Below are 14,682 nucleotides of genomic sequence, written 5' to 3' on the forward strand. Positions count from 1 at the left end.
CGTGAAAAGTTTTAAACACAGCTTGCAAGACCAGAAATCAAGAGAGCCTGAACGTCTCTTGTTTATGACAAATGGTGTCGAGGTCGGAGATTCTAGTGAAGGGGTGACAGGGAGGAAGCCAAGCTAGGCAACAGCCGCAGCCCCCACCACATGCCACAGGTGTAGATCCTTGCAACCCCCCTCAAGACGGTCAGGAAATGGACAAGGAAGCGCCTGCAGGCCGAAGCCCAGCTGGGGCTGGTGAAAGCGGCTCACTGGCTGTGGAGCCGCACTGCCCCCTGCAGGCTCAGCTCCAACTCAGGACATAGAACTGCCTAACACAGGATTGTCAGGACATTCTCTCCTTTCTAGAAATGGGAAAGTGATCTCTGATCTGACAGGACCTTGGTCCTCCTTCACATAGCACTGAATCTCTGGGCTGGCCCTGCATCTGGGGGCAGAGAGGGTGTAGCTGAGGTGAGTCATCCTCCTGGGAGGCCTATGCAGTCCTCCCACTGGGTCAACCTGCTACCCTCATCCCCATCTTGCCCTCAGGGCTGCTTGGGGCCCCACACAGGCCCAGAAAGGGCAGGGGAGCACCGAGTCTAGGCCTCACCTCTCCTCAGGAAACTCCTCCAGGTAACGCTCAACCCGCCGGTACAGAGGGTAGAGGCCTTCGATGTCCAGCAGGTCCAACATCTGCACCTGGAGGGTTTTGTACAGAAGACAGCCCTTCGGTAACCCTGAGCGCTCCGGGGTGTTTTTTCCTACCAAGAACATCAGGGGAAAACGAGAAGTTTACTGTCAAGGACTGAAGGAGGTGGCGGGCACAGGCCGCACCCTGCCTCACGGAGCTGCTGGGGCTGGGACGAGCGCACGTTCTGGGTTAGGCACAAAAGGAAGGCAGGTCCCACAGCTTACTGTGTGCGTCCCCCTCCTCTCAACATCCGTCAACCTCCATCACACCAGCCCGGTCTTAGAGAGATAACCCTCAGTCTACAGAAGACTAGGCACAAAATGCAAAATGACCACGGTAACATTCTCACATCTGCAAGACGGCATCTGCGGAGCCCAGGGCCACTGCCTGTGTGGAGAGGTGTGGCCACACCGAGCAGGGAGCCATCAGGGCAGCGACAGTGCAGAAACAAGGTCCATTCCACACTCAAGTGTTCTCAGGGGCCTCAAGGGCTGGGGAGACCGAGTCCTAGCTCATGTATCACACCCTTAGAGGAAACAGCCATGTCCGATAAATGCACAAACATCATTGAGTATGGGTCCGAACCACAGGGAGCAGCTGTGGCCATGTCCAGTTCTGACATTCTGACCTCTGACCTCCCACTTCTGGCAAAACATGCTCAGTCATGCAAGACAGAGTGAAAATGCACAGGTCCAGCTAGAAGGGATTTGTTACAATTACAGGTTATTCATACAGTAGAGTATCTACTTTATGGTCAAAAAATAAGTTAAAAAAAATAGCTTGTAGAATACATTGTACATCCCATGGGTCAGACTTGTGTCTGTGTACGTATGCAGGGAAGGTCTGGAAGAAAAGTCCACAGGGGTCTCAGTGACCAGTGTCCACCTGTGTGTCCTTCCAAACAAGTTCCGTCTACTTAAAAGCAGTTAAGTACCCAAACGTGTGCATGAGTTTACAACAATTGTCTGAAATGACTAGGCATCACTTTTGCAACAAGAAAAATACCCACAAAATTCATCTGTGCCAAGAACAACAGCATTGGGGACAAAAGAAGGGTGACTTGTGCCCAGGTAGCTGCATGGCAAAACAACTGCACCTCAAATCCATGCAGGAGCAAAGCTGCTGTCTCCCTGTGTCACACCCCCATGGCATCCTCAGAGGCTCCAAGAGACTACAGGAATTGTCAGCACAAAAACTGAATAATCTGAATCCTCCTAGTCAGCCCCTCAAAATAAGATCCTGGTTATGGTGCCGCATGCTACATACTTGAGCGTGTTGGCGAGCCCATCAGCAGATGACAAAGGTGGCAAATGAGGAGTCCATGAACATTCATGGCAAAACCCAAATCAGTCACAAAGTCACCTTGAAGTCCGGATGCCCACTAAGTCAAAGCCAGCCTATGGCAAGTCTGTGAGGAATGGGGCCTTGAGTAGGAGACACCCAGAGTCACAGGTCTCATACATCTGTGTTCACAACCTATCTGCAAACTGCCACCCACTGAGGCCACCCACCCGCCCTAAAGGGCCTTGCACTGTGGGAGTCCAATATTCCAGACCTCAGTCCTCTCCACCTGAGAGAAAGACCAAGGAAAACCTATCTCCAGGGTTGCAATGAGATAGAACAATGTAGAGAAACCACAGAGGATGTGCAGACATGTCAGGCGATATTTAGGGAAAATCCTATAGCCCAAATGTATGCTGCAATTTATAAACCCACGTAAGAGATGAGAAAGGTAATATCCCCACCTGGGGCTGAGATGATAGGGAGGCCCAGCTCTGGGGACCCCTGATGGGACCAAGGCTGCTCCCACAGAAGCTCCGTGAGGCCAGGAAGGACCCTCGCAGGCCATGCCACAGGCTCTGCTTCCCCTGCGCCCAGCCCGCCCACCAGGCCTACCTTGGCAGTGCAGGCTCCTGCTGAAAGGGCTGGCTTCACAGACGGGTGGGCCCCGCAGCCCAGGCCCCGACCTGAGGGCACCCGCCCGGCCCTTGTCCGAGCCACTCAGTAGCACCCGTGTGATGACACGCACCAGCTCCCGGATCACAGCCCTTGTGCAATGGGGTCCACTGGCCAGGCCATTGGATGGGAAGAAGAATGGCTTCAGGTGGTGCGCGAGCTCACTCCAATCAGCCATGGGGCTGCGGGCATCTCTGCAGCCATAAATCAGCTCACCATTCTTCAGAAAGGGAGAGACAGGGAAACGTCAACTCCAACAGGTTGATAGAAAAACACCTCTGTCCCTACCTACTAGACAGGCAAAGGTACTTGACATTTTACACATGCCCCAAATTAGGGTCTCTGCCCACCCTCATGTACCACATTAACTGACCAAGTGGAAAATCCCACTGGCACATGAAAAAGAAGAAAAGTTCTCAAAAACCAAGACCAGAAAGGCCTCAGACCTGAGATACTAACCCTCAGACAGGAACACACAGTATGTGGCTACCTCAAACAAACTCAGCCCAAAGCACAAACTCCCAAAGATCCTAGCCTGTTACAGAAAAGACCCTAGCCTGTTACTGAAGAGGCCAAGCAACACTGTGCTAATGAGGGACACACAGTTTCAGTCTGGCCCTGAGCAGACAAATTGCTCAACCAGTGTGGGTGTACATTGGCAGCCAGCATCCCAGAGGCCTTCTGTCCTCTGTGAAAGACTAAGTCAGGCTCCAGCCAGGGTATTTAAGGCCATCAGCATCACTAATACAGAAGTCTTCATTTTGGAGGCCAATCCTGCCTTTTAAAACAAGAAACTCCTCATGGCACCAATGACCCCAGGGCTATAGAAAGAGATGCTCAGTAGGTGCAACCCCATGACTTTTTACAGGGGTCTGCACTGTCTAGGAGAAAAGTCTCTAAGGGAATCCCTACAGCCCTAATCAGCAGCCAATCCTAGGGGAGAAACATTTTCTAGTCTGTGAGACAGTGTGGTCAGCAGCCTCCAGTAGGTGCCCGATGGCCTTCATCCCTTGATACTCACACCCCGTAGTTCTCTCCATACCATGGAGAGTCTGTGTGACTGACAGAATACAAGTGAAGCCCACAGCATACCCCTCGCAAGATTAAGTTATAAAAAGATGCTGTGGATTCTGTCCTGATGATTCTCTTCTCAGGTCATAGCAGCCACACTGAGCTGCCATAGAGCTGTGGGGCCTCCTGCCAATGGCTGTGGAGGCACCCTCCAAGCAGCACAGCCTCTGGCTGCCCCAGCTGAGCCTTCAGATGAGATGCAGCCTTGAGAGGGACCCTGAGCCAGAACCAGCTATACTGCTCCTTCTGGCCACAGAAACTGAGATGACAAGTGGCTGTTATGCAGCAGTAGATGATACCATGAGGATGATCCCAGCTCTGCCCCAAGGTGGCAGATGGGGGTCAGTTCAATGCACTGAGAAGCATGGGTGGGGATTCAGCAGCATGATGCCTCTCTAGGAGTACCCTGTCAGCACTGTCAGAGGGCACAGATGTGGGTGCCCAGGGAAATGGGAACACAACTGAGGCCACTGCTGGCCAAAGGACCAGGGAAACCAACAAGAGATGCTGCCCCTTGAGATGCACCTTATGGGGTGGGGAGTGGGGGGGGGCGGCAAAGGATGGGGTGGGGAGTGGGGGGTGGGGGGCGGCAAAGGAAAAGCAGGAGCTCCTGGGAAGAAAGCAGGCCAAGATGAAGTATGGAGCCAAAACCACTCAACATGGGCTGTGGCCAGGAGGTAGGGCCAGGACTCAGCTTGCCGTCCACTGCAGGGGCAGCCTTGGCCCACCATGAAGCTCTCTCCTCCAGGCCCATGAGCAGCTGAGTGACCCCTGGACAGTAGAAGGCCTCCTCTCCCCAGTGTCTGGAGTCCAGGCAGACAGGCATTTTACATATACAAATATGGTTGCTCAAGGACCTCATGTGACATTTGCAGAGAGCTATCATCCCAGTCTCTATGACAGTCCCACATGGCCCCCACCACATCTCACAAGTGTCCAGTATTAGGGTGGACAGAGCCACAGGCTTGGACTCTGTGAACAACATTCAGACAGAGAAAGAGAAGGTTCCAACAGCAGAGAACACAGTGGCAGCACAGATCATGACCCAGGAGACCTCTCCACACCTGGAACTTCACAAGGGAGACCTTGCCAGCACTTGAAAAATGTACTGCATTGCTCCTGGTGTTATTTTAAAATGCCATTCCATGTCACTTCTTTTAATCTATCTCTTCAGAAACTATTGTCTCAATCTCTGGATTTTCACCCCAGCTGAGTTCAATAGAAGCAGCAGATAGCCAGGGTTCTCAGTCCCAGGTCCCAGATCAACTGATCCAGGGGCCAAGTCAGACTCACCACTCAGCTTGTGTTGGCCTGACAGGCCAGCCTAAGTGAGGGCAGTCAGGAAAGGGTCGACTTGAGACAAAATGGCAGCCTTACTATAGGTTCCAAATAAATCCCCAGAAGAGAGGGAACTTATCTTTGGCATTTAAATAAAAAATTCCTAAGGTCTTTACAAGAGTTAAAAACAAAAACTGATTTTAAAATATGTCCTCTTTTTCTTGATTTAGAAAGATGGAAGGAGACAAGGTAAAGCTGATTCAATCTGACCAGATTTCTGAACCATATGGGGAGAAGTGAGTCAAGAATAGGCTTCACTCCTACATTCCCCAAGCTCACTTCTGAGGGGCATCCAGTGTGCAGAGCAGCACTATCCACACGGAGCAGGATGCAGAGGGCACCAGGCTGTCCAGAGCCAGCAGCCCTGCTACGCCACACAGATCCACCGCCTGTGAACCTGGAGCCTGTCACGAGCTCTTGCTTACATGTCACACTTAATAAGAACATAACCAGGACTGGAGGCAGTCAGTGGTAAGCAGAAAAGGAGATGACAAGGGGGACCCCAGGCGACATATTTCCAACACAGACCCTTCCCCAGATCTGGGCCAGCCCTGCCCCCTCTTCCTGCACCCCCTTTCCCCACTCCTCTGCCCCTCAGCCTCTCCCCCATGTGTGCCTGACTCTTGCCAGCAGCAGGTCAGGGACCACAGGGCCTGAGTAAGTCCAGTCAGGGTGCCAGAAGCAGGTGGTCATGAGGAAGCAGAAGGTGCCAGTGCCAGATGGTGAGTATGCTGCATGCAGAACCCTTCCCCTACACAATCAGGATGCAGGACAATTGGAGCTGCAGGACTTTGAGAACTCACTAACTGACGAGGAGATCCCCTAATTGTAAGTTCCCTAAGTTAACTGGGAGGAAAGGCACAGGTGTGGCCACCCTTTAGGTTGCCCCACCCCAGGTCCTACTCCCATCTCAACCACAGAGGACACCTGAGACGCAGTCAGGGCCATCTTTATCCAAGAACCAGAGTCAGGGTCTGTCCGAGGCCACCCAGTCAGCAAGGAGTTACCATTACACACCCCAGGAGTCCCAGGATGACACACACGCATACAATAAGGCTTGGAAAAAGGACCCAAAGGATCATACTGAGGCAGCCCCAGTGCAGATGCCCTTGTCTGCAAGGTCACAGAGCCCTGTAAGGGACCACAGCACCAGGGCTTCATCCAGCTCAGTTCAGACACCCATTCAGTTCAGTTCAGTTCAGTCGCTCAGTCGTGTCCAACTCTTTGCGACCCCATGAACCACAGCACGCCAGGCCTCCCTGTGTCCATCACCAACTCCCAGAGTCCACTCAAACCCATGTCCACTGAGTCGGTGATGCCATCCAACCATCTCATCCTCTGTCGTCCCCTTCTTCTCCTGCCCTCTGGACCCACCCAAAAGCCATAAAATAGAAGCAACTTTTACCTTAAAGATCTTTAAGTTGTTCTGTGCCTCTTGTAACAAGCTTTTCAAAGCAAAGTACATTCTCTGTTTATTTCTAAAAAGAGAAAGTATTATTGACAATTAGAGCAGACTTTGCATTTACCTGCCTGTGGCTCAGGGGACATGCCCAAGAATTGCCACTTGAGGTCTCCAAGCTTTGCAGATTAAGGAGCTGTATTCTCCCCAGCCCTCTTCAGAGAGACACCCCCGTCACTGCCCCTGATCCCCACCCTTCTCTCTGCCGCTTCTTCTGGCAACAACTCCTGTGCTGCTGCTGCTGCTAAGTTGCTTCAGTCGTGTCCGACTCTGTGCGACCTCCCCAGCCACAGGTAACCTGCAGGAAACTACTGAGGCAATGCTGACCCCAGGCAAGAGCCCTGAGCCCTGCCCAGGGCCCTGCTTTCTGCAGGCAAGTAGCCCCTACCTCGCAGAATGCACCCTCCACCCCCCACTACAGAGAATGCTACATACCCCACCACCACCACCAAGAAAGGCAGCACTACGGACAAAGGAGAAGTATTCTCTTACCCTGAGTAGAGATCGAGAGGACAGTATTTACTTATCTGCTTCCACTTCCCACTTGCTACCTGTTAAGAAATCACCACAGGGTGTCAATGATTGGATTGGAGAAGCACACTGGGCTAATTCTAACACACAAAAGAGCTCAAGTGACTGTGAGATAACCAAGGCAGATGAAGGGTCCAGCAGATGACACCACCTCCAGGGGCATATCACTAGCTGGTGCAGGGAGCTTGACTCTGACTCCAAGAAACCTCAGCCCTCCTCTGAGAGCCTCACGTCACTGCCAGCCCCTCCACATGAGCAGAGAAATGGCAGCAAGCACCTTTGTAAAATGCCATCACTAAATTTTGGTAATCAGATGAACAAAGCTTTACAATAAAATATCCAGGAAAGGTAGGTTGCACCCAACTAGCAATTTCATGTTGTTGGTGAGAAGACAAATTGGCACAACCTTTGAAAGGCAACTTGCTGGTTTCCATCAAAATTTAAAGATGGATGCTCCCTGATTTGGCAAATCTATGAGGAATCACTGGGTCAAGGATGTTCACTGAGACATGTGAAACAACCTGTGAAACACAGCAAGACCTAGAAACAACTAAATAAATCAAAGCACATCTGCTCTTATGGACTAGGACACAGCAAGCCACATGTTGAATGAAAGAATCAGTAAATAATATGCAGCCACTAACAGACAGAGTCAAAATCACAAATATTTATTAAAGAGAAAAGCAATTGGCAGAACAATGCAGATGAAATAACTTGCTTTAAAAAGAAAAAAAGATATGTGCATCTATACATGCATTATCCAAATACGCAACAAAAAAGCCTTGAAAGATACATGACAAACAATCTTCAAGGATTATTTAAGTGAAAAAAATCAATTAGCAGAATAATTGCTTATGGCAAGAAAAAAAAGACAGGACTCAAATGACAAAGAATGAAAGAAAACACATTACTATCAATCTTGCAGGAATAAAAATAAGTTTGGAGGAATGCTGTGAACAATTATATGCCAACAAATTATGTGAAATGAACAAATTCTTTAGAAACATACAGCTACCAAAACTGACTCAAGAAGAAATAGAGAATCTAAACAGACATAACAAAAGACTGAATCAGTAATCAAAAATCTTTCAACAAAGAAAATCCCAGGACCAGATGGCTTTGCTACTGAATTCTACTAAATGTTTAAAGAAAAATCAACACCAGTACTCAAACTCTTCCAAAAAACTGAAGAGTAAAAACTGGAAAATCTTCCGAATTCATTCTATCAAGCCAATTATCATCCTGGTACCAAAACTAGACAAAAACATCACTAGAAAAGAAAACTACAAATATCCCTCAAGAAAAAATCCTCAACAAAAACTAACAAACCGAAATAAGTAGCATACTAAAGAGATTACACACCTTCATCAAGTGGCATTTATCTATCAAATACAAGAGTGGTTCAACATATGAAAATCAATCAACATAATACACTATATTAATAGAAAGAAGAAAATACCTCATGATCATCTCAACAGATCCAAGACAAGCATGTGACAAAATCTAACATTCTTTCATGATTTAAAAAACAAAACTCTAAAAATAAAAAAAAATTTGACAAACTCTCAGTGAGAACATTACATTCTACAGTGAAAAACCAAAAGCTTTACCCCTCAAGACCAGGAATAAGATAAGGATAACAATTCTTACTACATCTATATAATATTGTACTTATAATTAAAATCAGAATTACCATATGACTCAGTACTACTACTTCTGGGTTTATACCCAAAAAAACTGAAAGCAAAGTCTCAAAGAAATATTTGTACAACCATGTTCACAGAAGTATTATTCACAGTAGGCAAGAAATGGGAGCAGCCCAAGTGACCATCAATGGATGACTGGGATAAACCAAATATATTATACACATTCAATAGATATTATGCAGCCTTAAGAAGGAAGAAACTTCTGATACAAGCTACAGTATGGATGAGTCTTGAGGACATTATGGTAAGTGAAATAAGTCAGTCACAAAAGGACAAACACTGTATGATTCAACATATGTGAAGTACCTACAGTAGTCAAATTCACAGAGATAGAAACTACAATGGTGGGTGCCAGAGGCCTGAGAAAGGAAGAAATGTGTTATTTTATGGATGCAGAGTTTCAGTTTTACAAAACAAAAAACATTCTGGAAATGGACGGTAATGATAGTTGTACAACAATGTAAACGTACTTAATACCTCTTAATTGTACACTTAATGGTTAAGATGGTAAATTTTATGTCATGTATATTTCATCACAATTAAATACATATATTTATTTCAAAAAAAATAATTTTATTTCTATGCAATAAACAACTTGAAAATGACATTTTAAAAAATTCTATTTACAATGCTTAGTCGCTCAGTCGTGTCCAACTCTTTGAGACCGCATGGACTGTAGCCCGTCAGGCTCTTCTGCCCATGGGATTCTCCAGGTAAGAATACTAGAGTGGGTTGCCATTTCCTTCTCCAGGGGATCTTCCTGACCCAGGGATCAAACCCAGGTCTCCTGCATTGCAGGCTGATTCCCTACCATCTGAGCCACCAGGAAAGCCTCTACTTACAATGGCATCTCCAAGAACAAAACATTTAGGATAAGTTCAACAAAGGAAATATAAGACCTATATGCTGAAAACTTGATAACATTTCTGAAAGAAATTAAAGACCTAAATAAATGAAAAAACCCTGCATTCAGAGTACTAATACTGTTAAGGGGGCAACCCTTCCCACACAAATGTGCAGCACAATGACTCCCTGTCAAAATCTCAGCTGGTTTCTTGGAAATCATGAGGCTTAAAGACATCTATATGGGAAAGGAAGAAGTAAAAGTCTATTCACAGATGACACAATTCCGTACATAGAAGATTCCAAAGAATATACAAAGAAAGCTACCAGAGCTAATAAATAAATGCAGCAAAGTTGTAGGGTACAACACACATATTAGTTGTGTTTCTATACTCCAGCAATAAACAAACCAAAAAGGAAATTAAGGAAGCAGTTCTATTTATAACATTTACAATATTCCAAAAGAATAAAATACCTAGATATAAATTTAACCAAAGTGGCAAAAGACTGGTACACTGAAAACTATAAAATGTTGCTGAAAGAAATTAAAGAAAACCTAAATGAGTGGACGGAGAAGACAATGGCAACCCACTCCAGTACTGTTGCCTGGAAAATCCCATGGACGGAGGGGCCTGGTAGGCTGCAGTCCATGGGGTCGCTAAGAGTCGGACACGACTGAGCAACTTCATTTTCACTTTTCACTTTCATGCATTGGAGAAGGAAATGGCAACCCACTCCAGTGTTCTTGCCTGGAGAATCTCAGGGATGGGGGAGCCTGATGGGCTGCCGTCTGTGGGGTCGCACAGAGTCGGACACGACTGAAGCGACTTAGCAGCAGCAGCAAATGAGTGGAAAGACAGCTTCATTCAGCTGTTCATGGATTATAAGACAGTATTATTAAGATGGCAAGGCTTCCCTGGTGTCTCAGATGGTAAAGAATCTGCCTGCAATGCAGGAGGCACAGGTTCGATCCCTGGGTTGGGAAGATCCCCTGGAGAAGGGAATGGCCACCAGTCCAGTATTCTTGCCTGGAGAATTCCATGGACAGAGGTTCCTGGCAGGCTATACAGTCCATGGGGTCGTAAAGAGTTGTACACAACTGAGTGACTAACACTTATACACTATCCAAAGTGATCAATAGCTTCCTGTAATTTCTGTCAAAATTCCAACAAAATTCCACCTGCAAATTTTTGCAGTTACAAAAAATTCAACTCTCAAAATCATATGTAATTGTAAGGAGCCTCAAATAGCCAAAACAATCTTGAAAAAGAAAAACAAATGGAGATGGAAATGGCAACCCACTCCAATATTCTTGCCTGGGAAATCCCATGGACAGAGGAGCCTGGCAGACTATACTGCATGGGGTCTCAAGAGTCGACACGACTTAGTGACTAAAACACCTAAAACTAAAACTCTTCATTCCCATCTTAGCCCCATAATCACTGATCTACTTTCTGTGTAAGTTTGTGTCTGGCTTCTTTTCACTTCACGTCTTTGATGTTCATCCACACTGCAGTGTTTATCAGTATTTCATTTTTTAGTGATTTTTTCATCCATCCATTGATAGTTGGATTTTTCTCTACTTTTTGGCTACTGTGAATAAAAGTGCTATAAATATTTGCCAAAAAAAAGAAAAAGAAAAACAAAGCTAGAAGACTAATACTTCCTGATTTCAACAAGAGTGGCATAAGGACAGACCAATAAAAAGAGGTCAGAATTAAGACTTCACATATAAGGCCAATAAATCCACCAACACCAATCAATGGAGAAATGACAGTCTTTTCACAAGTGGTGCTGGAAAAATTGGATATCACATGTAAAAGAATGAAGCTGGACCCTTATCTAACACCAAATATAAAAACTAACTCAAAACAGATCAAAGACCAAAACATAAGAGCTAAAACTATAACACTCATAGAAGAAAACATATGGGAAAAGCATATGACCTTAGTTTAGGTAATGATTTCTTGAATATGACAGCAAAGGCCTAGGCAACAAAAGTAAAAAAAGACAAATTTGATTTTATCAAAATTTAAAACTTTTGTGCAACACTGTCAACAGAGTAAAAAGGCAACTGACAGAATGGGAGAAAACATTTGCAAATCACATATCTGATAAAGAGATTAATACCCAAAATATACCAAGAACCCCTAAAACAACTAAAAAATCACAACTCATTTAAAAAATGGGTGAGGAATTTGAATAGACATTTCTCCAAAGAAGACATACAAATGGCCAATAAGCACACGAACAGATGTTCAACATCACTAACCGTTAGAGAAATGTAAATGAAAATCACTTGAGATACTACTTTGTATCCATTAGGATGACTATAATCACAAACAGGGATAATAATTAGTGCTGGTGAAACGAGGATGTGGAGGAACTGGAGCCCTCATACATTTGTTGCTGTTGTTGTTCAGTCGCTAAGTCGTGTCCGACTCTTTGCGACTCTATGAACTACAGCATACCAGGCTTCCCTGTCCTTCACTATCCCCCAAAATTTGCATTTATGGTCTTTCTTTATGATCCAGCTCTCACATCCGTTCACTGCTGGGGGGAATACAGAATTGTGCTATAGCTATGCAAAACAGTCTGCCATCTCCTCAAAACTTTAAATAGAATTTCCCCCAAGACCCAGCAATTCCACTCCTAGGAATATACCCAAGAGAACTGAAAAGAGTGACTCAAACATGTACATGTACACATACGTTTATAGCAAGATTATTCACAGTAGCCAAAATGAAAAAGCCACATGTCCGTCAATAGATGAATGGATAAACAAGATGTTCCCATACAATGGAAGATTATTATTCAGTCATAAAAAGAATGCAGTGCTGATAAATGCCACAGCATGTATTGACCTCAAAATATTATGTTAACTAAAAGAAGACGTCACAAAAAGCCATAATTTGTGTGATTCCATTTGTATGAAATGTCCAGAATAAGCAAATCCACAGACTCGGTAGTTGCCAAGGGTTGGCAGGACAACAGGTGACTGCTAATGGGCACAGGACTTCTTTGTGAGGTGATGAAATGTTCTGGAATCAGATAGTGGAGATGGTTGTACAATCTTACGAATAGACTAAAATCTGCTGGATTATATACTTTAAAAGGGTAAACCTTAGGATATGTATAACTATCTCAATTAAGAAGAAAAAGATGAACTACTTTTGAAATAAAAAGTAAACAGTATCTCCATTTTATTTACTCCTCTGAAAACTCTAGATGACCCAGCCATTTACCCCAAGGCTCTGTGCAGTGAGAGAACCCAGCTGGCCAACTCTTCCTACCTTGAGGTGCTGATGCATGCAGTAACGACACACCTTATGCTTCATTTCATGTGTAACATCACCAGAGAAGGGAATAAACCCACATTTGGGCTGCAAAACAGATAAGGAAGAAAAAACGCTTAGGGAGAAAACACATACCTTCAGGTAGACATATAACTACAGGATAATAAAGTGCAATTCCCAGGAGAATCAGAAGTGTTAGCTATAAACATTCCCAAAAGTTGCTTTTATCTTCAGTCCCCAGTGGGAATTGATGCCGCCCTCATTGTGTCATATAAATATCTCTTTGCCACTGGAGAATCCACCCAGAACTCTCACTGGAGAAGAACAACGAGGCCTCAGTCGCTGGCTTGATGAAGTGCAACACAGAATAACCCTGTGCTTTCATCGTAGAACAAGAAAGACTTGGACTGGAAAGACTCTAGGAGCGCAGATCTGTCCCACACTGTCCCACACTCTCAGCTCCAAGAAGCAGAGCACAGGGTCTCTCTGATAAGATTGAGCGAACAGAATGGTGCTCATGTGATGGTTCCTGTGATCCCAGAATGTCTGAAATTCTGGTTGCCTTTTAAAATCCAGAGTTTTCCCATACAATATGTAAGACCACTGCCTAGTGTCAGGGCACTGAATCATTTGTGACGCCTGAGACATTCGCCTCTGTTTAGAGAAGCAGAACATTGTCCACACTGAACATCCAGACTGTGAACGCTCAGGGCCAAGAGCATGACCCAGAAGTCACCACCAGAGGTTTGGAGAAAGGAAACAACGAGATACCTGGGAGGCTTCCTGAGGGAGACTCAGGTGGCCACTCTGGACAGGGAGCCACAGAGTTGAAGCAGGGGAGTGACCCTTATCCAGTAATCACTGACCTCCACTAGACAAGCAACATCCTTTGTAGCCCCCACCTCAAGGTAGGGAAAGTGCACTCCAGGCAGATGACCCACGGATTTACAATTTCTCCTTTTTCCCCAACACCATTTCCCCTTTAACAGATATTCACCTTGATCTCCACACACAGAATTGGTCGGTGCTCTGCAAAATGGTAGGTCTGAAGTCTGGCTAAGTTGGGAAGGCACAGAGCATAACCACTGAGAGTGTCCAGGTCCTTGTCACAGCGAGATTCTGGAAAACAGAACAAGGAAAATAACTGAGGATCAGTACAAAAGTGACAAGACAACTCCATGGCAACCTGGACTCCTGTTGGGAGAAGGATCAACTCAGCCTTTGCTTTGGGGAGGTCACCTCTAAAGCTTGGGTTATCCTGCCTGAGGAGTCTACGTAAGGACCTAGATTCACACAAGTATAACGCTGTGATTCCTGGTAGGAGTCTGGACCTTGTAGTACCAGCTCCACCTCCGGAGGGGCTGGAAGCTGAGGGCAGCCACACAGGTGGCCAGCTGTGTCTACATGCCCAAGCCCCAGCAAAAACCTTGACCCCTCTTCTCTCAGCTGGTTTTAATCTGTGTCCCTAAGCCATAACCATGAGAATAACAGTGAGTTCTGTGGGTACTCCTAGCAAATTATCAGACCTGAGGCTGGTCCTGGGGACACCCAAATATGCAGCTGCCATCAAAAGTGAGAGTGATCTTGGGAACTGCCCCCCAATTCTGTTGACTCCCTTAACCCGGGAGTTCAGAGAGGAAGGCGGCAACAGCCACTACCTTCCTTTTAAAGCTTCCTTCAGAATATTCAAACACTAATATTTCCTCAGCACTGACTACTAGAAGTTATACTGTAGACAGTCACATAAGATATGGCCTCTAGATCCCAAGAGAAGTCACCTTTCCTCCTTCCAAACAACAAGGCTGA

The 14,682-nt window shown here is 45.8% G+C and overlaps 1 protein-coding gene across 2 annotated transcripts in view; it reads right to left on the bottom strand.

The window, feature by feature from the left end:
- The window catches only part of IPPK (inositol-pentakisphosphate 2-kinase), a 53,266-nt gene that overhangs the window by 22,125 nt on the left and 16,459 nt on the right, over positions 1-14,682 (bottom strand). The window contains exons 5-10 of one of the 2 annotated variants that reach the window (XM_081524355.1): positions 13,874-13,995; positions 12,874-12,963; positions 6,993-7,051; positions 6,447-6,519; positions 2,706-2,852; positions 596-684 (exon numbers count right to left, since the gene is read on the bottom strand). In XM_081524355.1, coding sequence (XP_081380481.1) covers positions 596-684; positions 2,706-2,852; positions 6,447-6,519; positions 6,993-7,051; positions 12,874-12,963; positions 13,874-13,995 — 580 coding nt within the window. Of the gene's footprint in view, positions 1-595; positions 747-2,572; positions 2,853-6,446; positions 6,520-6,992; positions 7,052-12,873; positions 12,964-13,873; positions 13,996-14,682 lie in introns of both variants that reach the window. The other variant, XM_081524346.1, reaches the window with a different exon arrangement.

The sequence above is a fragment of the Giraffa tippelskirchi genome, chromosome 1, assembly GCF_054371585.1.
Source record: "Giraffa tippelskirchi isolate mGirTip1 chromosome 1, T2T-mGirTip1v1.2.pri, whole genome shotgun sequence".
NCBI lineage: Eukaryota > Metazoa > Chordata > Mammalia > Artiodactyla > Giraffidae > Giraffa > Giraffa tippelskirchi.